This window comes from Macadamia integrifolia, chromosome 6 (genome assembly GCF_013358625.1).
Source record: "Macadamia integrifolia cultivar HAES 741 chromosome 6, SCU_Mint_v3, whole genome shotgun sequence".
NCBI classification, from domain to species: Eukaryota; Viridiplantae; Streptophyta; class Magnoliopsida; order Proteales; family Proteaceae; genus Macadamia; species Macadamia integrifolia.
Window position 1 is genome coordinate 29,944,049 of NC_056562.1, and position 10,820 is coordinate 29,954,868.

General features: G+C 36.0%; 1 protein-coding gene across 1 annotated transcript; it reads right to left on the reverse strand.

Moving 5' to 3' along the window:
* Positions 1-3,429: 3,429 nt before the first annotated feature.
* LOC122081248 (nudix hydrolase 18, mitochondrial-like) lies at positions 3,430-5,084 on the reverse strand. The gene is made up of 5 exons (XM_042648277.1): positions 4,762-5,084; positions 4,447-4,576; positions 4,267-4,350; positions 4,026-4,154; positions 3,430-3,912 (listed from the first exon to the last, which is right to left on the reverse strand). Exons 1-5 carry the CDS (start codon positions 4,830-4,832, stop codon positions 3,748-3,750), a joined length of 579 nt encoding a protein of 192 aa, XP_042504211.1. The 5' UTR covers positions 4,833-5,084; the 3' UTR covers positions 3,430-3,747.
* Between the last annotated feature and the right edge of the window lie 5,736 nt (positions 5,085-10,820).

The following is a 10,820-nucleotide window of genomic DNA, read 5'->3' on the forward strand; positions in this document are numbered from 1 at the left end:
CAAGATGCCTTGGTGGTGAAATGGTAGACACGTGAGACTCAAAATCTCGTGCTAAAGAGCGTGGAGGTTCGAGTCCTCTTCAAGGCATAATGGAGAGACGAATTATAAAGAAGGGTTGAAATCGTCTGCAATTCCGATCTCGTACAATTCTGTGCAATACCACCTTCAGGCGGTGACACGTGTATTGATACCAATACAATGGTCTAGATCTAGTACAACTAATAAAACATTAAATCAGTGAAGAGGCATTTAAATCAGATTTGGACCATTGTATTGGTATCAATACACATGTCACCGCCTGAAGGTGGTATTGCATGGAATTGTACGAGATCGGAATTGCAGACGATTTTTTTCCTATAAAGAGATCATATAAATGGAGAACTCATGAGTTTGAAGGAGAGGATATTTGCGAATTTGATCCCCGTGAACATGAGTTCAAGTTTTATGGATATTTGAATGAGTGAGTATTTTTGTTTTCAGTTTTACTGAGTTCGAGGACAAAAAGTAAAATGGGAGAAATAAATAAATTTCGGATGAAAAGTGGGAGGGGCATACGGATTAATAACGAAATAAACGATACTGATTGTTTTAAGAATCATATATGCACCACTTGCTAAATTATACATTTTCTATTGTCATACATGTAGAACGATTGCATTATGGCTCAACTTCATCTTCACCTACAAGATGGGAGACATACAATATATCCATCCATACTCTTAATATGGTTAATTCTCAATTCCATTATAATTTCATTAGTTTACCCCAATATCTCACCTTCTTTTCTTACTCAACCTGCAATATTCTAATAACATATGGTCATATGTGAAATCCATATTTCTGTTCTTAAGTTTGTTTCTGATTTAATATTTTGAGATCTTAAATGTGAAATCCTTGGTTTTCACTAAAATGGCATTGCTCTTCCATCAAGGTTCACATGAGGATGTATGTATTGTGTGCTTGTCATGAGAATTATGAGTATCATCCGTTTCATCACCCACACTCACATGTTACAAATTTATGAACTATTGGTTGGAATTGCCCAACAATGAAAGGGTTGGATTAGGGCATGTAACCCAGACTAGAACAAGTCCATGGTTTAACCCTTTGAACCATACATCCCAAGCTCTTGATTTAGAATCTTCAATCCTTATTACCCAGAAAAATAAATAGAAATCTTCAACCCCACAACACCCTAAAAAGGGAAAAAAAAAAAAATTCGAATCTTGAGATCAAAATCTTGTTTTAGAGTCTTTCTTGAAAGATTTCTCTAAAACAGGCCGACGCTATATTGTTCTGATTATCTTTAAATTCCCCTTTTGCAACTCGATGAACTCTTAAGGAGATTGAGAATTCTCTACTGCAAAACTTCCAAAGTCCTTTGTTTGCCTTCATATATTCGCCTATTTATTTCTAACCAAATTGACCATAAGATTGTATACTGAACAATCTTCCACAAAACGTTCTATTTGAGTAAATAATTGTAAGAGGGCTAAGATAGGATAGTACATTCGAATTCATTTGGCTAAACTCTATTAATAGGTTACTTGTCAAATTTAAGGATATATCTCAAAACATGAACTCTTCTTCCAAGTTCCCTAAGACTTTTCAGATTTATTCAAAATTCAATAAGAATTGTATAGTATATTTAATGTTGATGCCGAAATGTTTACCATATTTTGGGCTCCAACTAAAAACTGCTACATGGCATTCATTGAGGGATTGATGCCAAGCTTTCCAAGTCATTTCCATTTGAATACTCGTCAAGAATTACATTTTGCAGTTAAAATTGGAAGATGTATCCAATAGTGAAAGTTATATACTTTTGATTGATGATGATTCAAGAAGAGAAGCAAATGCAATTAATACATTCCAATTCATTTGGTTAGAACCGCTGAGCTAAAACACAAATGCATAACCCTTTACTCATTGTCGGTAAGGTTGCTTGTCAAATTTGATGGGATATCTTAAAGCATGAGCACTTTTATGAAGTTTCCTCGCATCTTCAGATTTATTTGGGGAAAAGGAAGCACTCAACACCATTATGTTTCTTGACTACAGAGGCAAGCTCTCTCACATCCCACCCGGTGGACCACACTCCCTCTTCAATATATGACCCATATTGAACAATTTATCACCCGTCCCCTCTCATTGATGTAAAACTACACTCTCGTGTGTATGGAAACCTTCTTTTTATTTCAACTTTTGATGTAAAAGTCATGAAGATATAAGATTGGTCTAAATATTTTGATTATTGTTTTATATTGATGATGACATTTCTTAGAGCTGCAACTAAAGTGCTTTATGACATTCATTGTGGGTTTGATGCCAAACCTTCTTGGTCACAATACTTCCATTTGCTATGTTTATGTTTGTCGGATTCAGATGCCATGATATTTTCATTTGAATACTCTTTAAAATGCATTTTAGGGTCAAAATTATAATGTAGATAAACATATAATAATAGTACAGTATAAGACAATAACAATTCAAAAATATAATGATAAGTCACTTTCAATTTATTTTATAAAATATCGTTTAATTTGATTTTAAAGGATCATATGAGAGGATAAAAAAAACAAAGTTTACAAACTTCACCTTCCCAACTTATTAATTTCTTCATTGCAAGATGCACCCATATTAAAAAATTAATTAATAATTATAATACAGTGAATTCTGCTGTAATAACTTTTCTCATCCACTCTCACATCCTAATCACTTAGGCTCCACATTGACACACTTTCTCCTCTCCTTTTCGTCATCCACTCTCACATCCTAATCATGTCGGCTCCACAATGACACATTCTTTCTCACCTCTCCAACAATGTCTCCCCACAATGCCATTGTAAGAAACCTTCTCGCATCTTAACATATATATAAATATAACCCTTAGATGTATTCAATTTAGATTCTAAACACTTTGGGTTTAAAAAAATCTTATTTCTTATAGAATTGTGATAAAAAACTGATAAGTGACGTTAATGCTCACGAATTTCTAGTGCCCAAGATGCGGCTGATCTTGGTCATTTTCTCACGCGATTACACCCCACGCCCTTTTTTATTAAAGCTCAATTAAGAGACCCAAACCCTCGAGAACCTAATCCCTCTCTCTTCCTACCAATCCTCTAGAAGGCCTTTAAATGCGGCGCGATTCAATGCTGTTCCCACTTGCCATTGTCCACCGCCAAACTCTAAATGAGGTTTTTAATGACTTCACATGGCTATGCTTAGTGGGCTATCCGTTTTTGACTTGGTAAGATAGAAATGAGATCTCCGTCCTTTGTGATTGTGAATCTTCATAACAAAAACCAGAGGCTCTGGTTGTTGCAATTCTTGGCCATTCATTACTGATCTTTTCTTCATTCATGGATTCATTAATAACCCAATTGGTCTCCTGATAGAAACAGGGAACACTTGCAAACCCATCCATGGAAAATTTTAAAATTTTATTCAGATTCAAAAAGTGGAGCTGAGAATATGTACAATTTGATTTTTGGGTTTAAACCCAGATGGGGTTTTCCCAGAAGTCCGAAGAGGAGATTTAAGAAAAGCAGGAAATTTCTAACCTGCACTGTAATTGGAAATTAACAATCGTGTACATGAACCAACAGGTCAACGCAAGATTAGTTCATCTTCGATAAAACTCTGTTTTCTCTTTTCTTGTCTGTTGATCTAGTTCCCTCAAAATCTTCCAATAGGCAGTGAAAGTTAGAAAAAAAAAAAAAACTACAGAGCCTCCTTCCTTCTCTAGCTTAGAGCACAAGGCGATACTTCCTCGTCGCTGCTTAAAGAACTTGATATGGTTATTATGTCTTCTTCCTCTGATTGTTGCATCAAGCGTCTAACCAATCTGTCTAGTGCTTCCTTCATCCACCAATGTTGACATACTTCTCTAGCCTCAGCCACAGTCATCTGCAATCCCAAATAAAAATTATTTTAAATCAAACCAGAAGCAGAGGATTTTTATTTGAAAGAGGGATACATTCTTTTTCATTGATTGATGCAAATCTGAGTTATCAACTTACCCATATCCGTTTGCGCAGGTTCTTCTCAGGCCAAAGGTCAAGTTGCTCTTTCACAAGCAAGGGGAACATAACACCTTCATAGAATGTGTTATACCTTTTGCTCTTGAAAGACCATTCACCAATTTTACCCTGCAATAGAATTTAAGTAAACGAAATTCAGTTACAGATAGCCCCAATTACCCCCAATATCAATTAATATCATAAAATCAAGGCAACTAGAAAGGATTGAAATCAAACTGACCTGAACTTTGCCTTTCACACCGGCTTCTTCTACCGTCTCACGCAAGGCTGCATCTTCAATTGACTCATCTAATTCCCAACCTCCCTGATGAAAACAGAGATAGAGAAGTAATCATAAGCAAAACTATTCCAGAACTTCAATTCAAGCCCTGATTTTTGCGTAATTGAAGGGGTTTGGTACCTTAGGGAACAGCATGGCGTGACCCTTTTGTGAAGTGATTACAAGGATCTCCAATTCGGCTTCATCATCGATGGTGTTATAGTTTTCACATGAAGGATGCTTCCCATTCTTGTATCTGTAAGGTATGCATCTGCAGAAAATGAAAATGCCCAACAAAATTAGGAAAAATTGCGATACTTATGGGATGTTTAGGGCGAGAGAATTCAGAAAAATCTAAAATCGGCCAAACTCAGGAAACCCATTTCCAAATTTCTCATTCCCTTCAAATACAATCAAGAAATTAAGAACCCACAAAGGGGAAGAAACAATCCATACCCAACGACAAGCCGACGGCCATCTCTGTAGCGCTGCAAGTGTCTTCCCGTACGAGAAACCAAAGAAACCATTTTTTCTAGATTTGCGAACAAAGATTTCTAAAGTAAAACCGATTGGTTTGGGAAAAGAAACTAAGAAGAAATCCTTAACAATGTCCGGTGAGTATCTGTTACCCTTTTCCCTATCTTTAGGATATCAACAGGAAACGGCTTCTTTCTTCTCTAATTTGAGAGAGAGAGAGAGAAAGAGAAAGAAAGAACTTGGTAATGGCGGTTTTGATGGAAAAGTGAGTATGTGCTTGTCATGGATAAGGGAGAGCTGCTCTCATCCTTTTAATAGAAGTGGGGATGAGCCATGAGCGCAAGGAAATAAATAAAATAATCAATAATAGAAAAAAAGGAGATAGAGAGTGCGTGGGTCTATGTATCCGAGTAGTGAGTGGTGACTGGCTGGGGGTTAGAAATCCGTGTATGCGCCCAGACAATACCTGACGAATCACACGTATAACTGACGCGTCACGTCACTTTCCCTTCAGGCTTCGTGGATCCCACACATTTCTCCGTCCTTCCTTTTTTTTTACTTTCTTTTTGTCCTCTCTCAGTCCACGCGCCGCGATTCTATTGGCTCTTAACCAATCATATCTAGTCTTTATTTCAGTTTTTTGAGGCTTCTAGCCACATAATGCCACGTCAGTTGTTAGTGGAAAGATTGGTACTAGGATCCCCACTAAGCCGTACTATTATTATTGATCCGGTTTTGGACTATGAAGGCGACCGAAAGTTGGTCCGGCCGACATCTTTTTTAGAGCTGATCGCACAAAAGGCTGGATCTCGTGGAAACCAGAGCAGACCCAGTTACTCACAATGGTTACATTCATTGGGTGTTTATTTGTAAGATGTTAATCGGTTTGGTTCGGATTATTCGATTTGATTTTGACTGATGATAAGTTGGATCAAAACTGACTTAGTTTGTATTTTAGAAACTCAAACTGATTCAATTTGACTCGGTTCAATTTGGTTTCTATTTCAATTTGGTTCTCATTAGCAGTTTTTAATTTAGTTTTGAATCTCGGTTTTAATTCGGTTATGAAAACAGTTCCACTTGTGAATCATGATTGTGATGGATCAAATATCGTAATAGGTTCAAGTTATGGACCTTATGGCTATTGCTAACTCCAAAATTGTCTTGGCATGTAAATACGTGATGATAAATTGTAAAAAACACTTACAACCTGAAAATTTTTACTTAATGATACTAGGGATTTTTCATTTTTTTTTTGTTTTAAAAGCAATTAAGTTTCGATTCGAACTGACGTTTCTTAGACCTTAAACCAAAATCGAGCCAAACCGAGGTCTATACTAGCATACTCAAATAGAATTTGAACCAAATTAATTTGATTCGGTTTGGTTCGATTTCAGATTCTATATTCAATTTCGGTCTGAAATTGACACCCTTACTTATTTGTGTCCTAACCAAGGTGTCGCTATCGATATCAACACTAATTAGAAAAAAAAAGGATATCGACCCTGAAACATATTAGTATCACATAGGTCGAATCGGTTTTACTGATGTAATTCTAGGTTAAAAAGTCCTTTTTTAATCTATTCATTTTTATTTTATTTTTTTTGGTAAATTATGATCCGATTTGTTTGATAATTACAGGATTTAGTTCACAATATTAGTGCCGGCATCAATCACAGTCAATACCATACTTATAAGAATCGGTATCTGTTACTATTTGCCTCTATCGATTATCTATTGTTGACCTCAAATTGTGCAATTGAACCACTTCTTGCATTTTAGATGGATACAATCAAAACCAGAAAAACATTTTTTTTTTTCCCTTAGACAATATAGGAATGGTAATCCTATGTTTAGTTGTATACATCAATAGGAGTCTATACAAAGGTGACACCTGTTGAGAGTGGCCACTATTGCTCAATGGGTTAGCAGTTAGCAATTGCTTAATTAACAAGCTAAAGTATGTGTTTATAAAAAAATCCCTTAAGAACATGATAATTGGTTGGTTTTGGTCAGGCCTTAATTAGTCTTGTACATTTAATTCCTTTGATCAAAACACTGCTTATACATTCTTGGGTCAATCCATCGATGATTGGTTTGCTTTTTTAATAATAGTGAATATATTAGGGCATCTAATATACATGAATTATCGACTTCGTGAAATAAAATAAAAAATTTCATCCATGTTGATGCTCATGTGTTCAATCTTATTGGCCTTGCATTGGTGTAGAGGCCAAACTATTAATCAGCGATCTTTTGCCCTTTTCCTATATATGCCAAAACTAAATTTTTATTGTCTAATATGCAGGTGATTCGATTTTAATTTTATGGGCTGGTATTGGTCAAGTCTACCAAGTATAGGTGATGTGAAAATTGTTTGTAGTTGCTGCACCAGTGCAGTACGCATCGGGTGGTTTGAAAGCCTCTTGGGGTATGTGTCTAGATGCTCTCAACTGTTCGATGTTTACTATGCACCTCATCGTCCAGTACAGAGGACGTAGACTCCTAAAAATGACACCCCTAATATAAGTTATTCTCATATTTAAACCAAATTTATACCTTTGTTAAGTTTTTACTAGTTCCCCATACCAAAAAAAAAAAAACCCATGGTGACGGCGCATACATGTTTCTTCCATGAAACATGAGGGCTCTTTTATGGTAGGCTAGTATATACAACGAGGATATTACTTGGATGTAAAATAATGTTTAAAAAAAAGCACTACGTCAGTCATGGCTCATGCCCATCGATCCAGCCACCCAATGCAATGCCCCACTTTGTAAATTAGTGGGACCCAATGAATTTGATGGTAGCCGGCCTAGAGTATCACATACATAAGCTACACTGCTGCATCGTGTTATCAATCCATATCTGGTATTAAATGTATATTAATTCATATTTTATTTTTGGTATTAGTAACATAAAATATATATGTTTAGATGAACGTATGGAAGGTTCAAAGGCAAAGCATGAATAATAACATTTTAAAAATACTGGATGGAAAATAAAATATTTTCCGTGTCATATTTTTTGAATAAATATCTAATTAATTTAAATTTCTTTTGTTTTGAAGTAAAAAACAAATAAAACGAAAACTTACAGATATTACCATTATATGATTTTTATCCAAAGCTAAATAAATTTGTAACTAAGATTTTTTTATTATCATATTTTTTAATTTTTTAATTATATACAATTATTTTTTTATATTACTTACTTTTTTTAGTGCTTTTTTTTTTTTATAGAAACAATGAACATCCCAAATGCACGAGACTCCTCCTACTAAAAGATTTGATCTTTGAAAAGTGACAAATACACCAATATATAGTAATTTTACGTTTAATTCACAGTAAAATTGTTATCATATTTCGAACCCACAATCAAATGGTTGTAATAACTCAACTCAACCAAAATTGTTTATCAAAATACACGTTATGTGACTTCTTAGTCCAAGACACGTTGATCGAATGACCATAATAAGTCCCAATTAATCACATGGTATTTTGAATGGTCTAATACACGCAATCTACTGTTGGGAAAACAATTGTTAGCGGTATCAGATGGTCCAACTTGATGGCAAATGGAAATAACAGAGATTCCGCCCATAGGGATGCCACTATAGGAAACTATCAAATGGGTCCCATTAAGTCACATGAGGTCTCCACGTGGGTCACTCATCATCTAAGATTCCTTAGCACACATCACAAGATTATGTCATTCTGATTAATCCTATTTTTTCTTATTTTGCTGCTATATGATGACAAATAGTGGTTAACTCCAAACCCCCTTCTTCTTTCTTTTCATTTATTTATTTACATTTTTGTCATCATACACTGGAGTGCCATATGGGATTTTGACTACAACTACTAGAGAGTAAGAGATAATCGGGAAGGAGCAGATTAAGAAGTAGTGCGTGAAGCATGTGTTGAAGACGTGAGAGTGGAAAATGTAACCTCTTAAGAGGCTTATGCACTCTATTGGCAGGCTTCCAACCAACTGTGATAGGAGTTGTCTTCTTTTATTTGTTGATTAATTATTAATGAGAGGCGTTTCTTTAACAAGTGACATAGAGAAGTGCACTATAAGTGATAACAAAATGATTTTTGTATTTTTTGGCAAATCAAAACGATTTTTGTAAATAGAGGCCAGAGATGTCATTTCTTGTGGCAGGCAAAGAGAGGGTACCTCTCACGGTCAGTTCAAATAACTTTTACTTTTTATTTTTTTATTTTGGAGAAAATATCGTCGCCCGTTTGCATATGTTATGCGCCACCACAGGAGTCCAAGAGAGAAGAGGCTAGGGCATTGTCACGAGGGATGGAGTGATCATTTTTTGCTCCTTGTGAAAGGGCAAAGGTCATATGTAGTCTGTCAATGATCTTTTGCCCAAATTTTTTGGGGTAAAAGATTGTTGTCTGAGAGTGCATACAAAGACATCAATATCAATGAAAATTTTGATTCTCAAATTTTGTGCACCCTTATGTCTAGGTAGAAGACTGCACAACCAGATAGTATTATTTTTCCCTTTTGTTAATAAGAGGTTCTCATAACATCAGCATGGGCAATCTTCCATGCCACACTAAGTGTGACGTAGAGAATGATGCCATTCACATAAGCCAACATATTTGATAAGAGACAAAATAATTAAAAAAAAAAAAAAAATTCTAAGAGGGCAATAGAACAAATGAACAATCATGGTGTCATGAGAAATTTTGCCTTCTGTTTTTCTTTTGCATTTTTTTGGGTATGGGATAAGGGCTCCAACGATAAGCCCTCTCGCTCATAGTCCCACCTACTCTTATTCTCCTTTGGTTCTTCATCAAGGAAAATCACAAGAGGAAGTTTTGTCCAATATATGTTTCCCTCACTGGAAGACTGGGAATCTCCCGCACACTGGCTAGAGCTCGACCGCCCATAGAGAAATCCTTCTTTTGATAAAACCATAGAGAAGGTTAAGTCTTTAATTAACAAGAGAGACGCACTCTGATTCTGTGAAGACTTGGCATAGTAGACTTGGCAGTAGTTGGATAAAATAGAAAGTTTCTCTTCACCCAAATTTAGATAGTATATGAATTCTCTCTCTCCTATTATTTTGTCAAACGCCGGCCTCGAAGTTTCATCCAATTACAATAAAGTCTAGAAATCTCTACCATCTCATCATTGTACGCGATGAGAAAGTCTAGAGGGCCCAAGGCTGACAAAGATAGAAACTTGGGTCACCCCTATTACTACTATTAGTGCATATTGATTAGGCCCACGTACCCAACTGTGCCGGTTTTGAACATAATTACTTAACTACCACATGCAATTGCCTAGAGGTACCATTATTGATCTTAAATTTGTCTTCAAATAAGGTTTCAACCGAGATACCCTAACCCGAAGGGTGAGTCATGGTTGAGAACGAATCATATTGAAGATCTGGTCATCATGGAGGACTACGCTTGTGGTTTCCTCCACTAGCAATGGAGGATATCTTTTCACCCACTAAATAAAAATAAAAAAGTTAATATATGATTTGGTGGTCGGTGAGCCGGTGCCGACGGTGAACTCTGACTACCGTCATTTGTTCTATTAGTTTACCAAGTCCCCCAAGTTTTAACAAGCTTTCAATTCTCACCATATGTCACAACAATCCTTTTAGAGAGAGAGAGGGAGAGAGAGAGAGGTCCTGGAGGAGCAATTTAATTGACTTGGTAAGTCATTACCTACCAATGCATGCCACATTACCTACCAATTAATGCATGACTTGGTATTTGTTTATTTTATGAACCCTGACTAGCCTGGCCTGGCCAACCATGTTGAGTCAGTCAACCCAGAAGGACCAATTGATCTAACTACCTCTTTGTTTAGTCCATTTGATTGGTCAGTGTGAGCTGTGTGGTGCACTGTTTTTTCATACTTGTTTGGTTGTCTGTGGTGTCACTGAAAACCTATTGTCCCAATGGTCAAACCCAGAACCGACCCTTAAGTTGGGTCATTAAGTAACCTCAGTAAATAGCCGTGCCAAAAAAACTAGTGGGAAAGATAAAAGAAGAAGAAG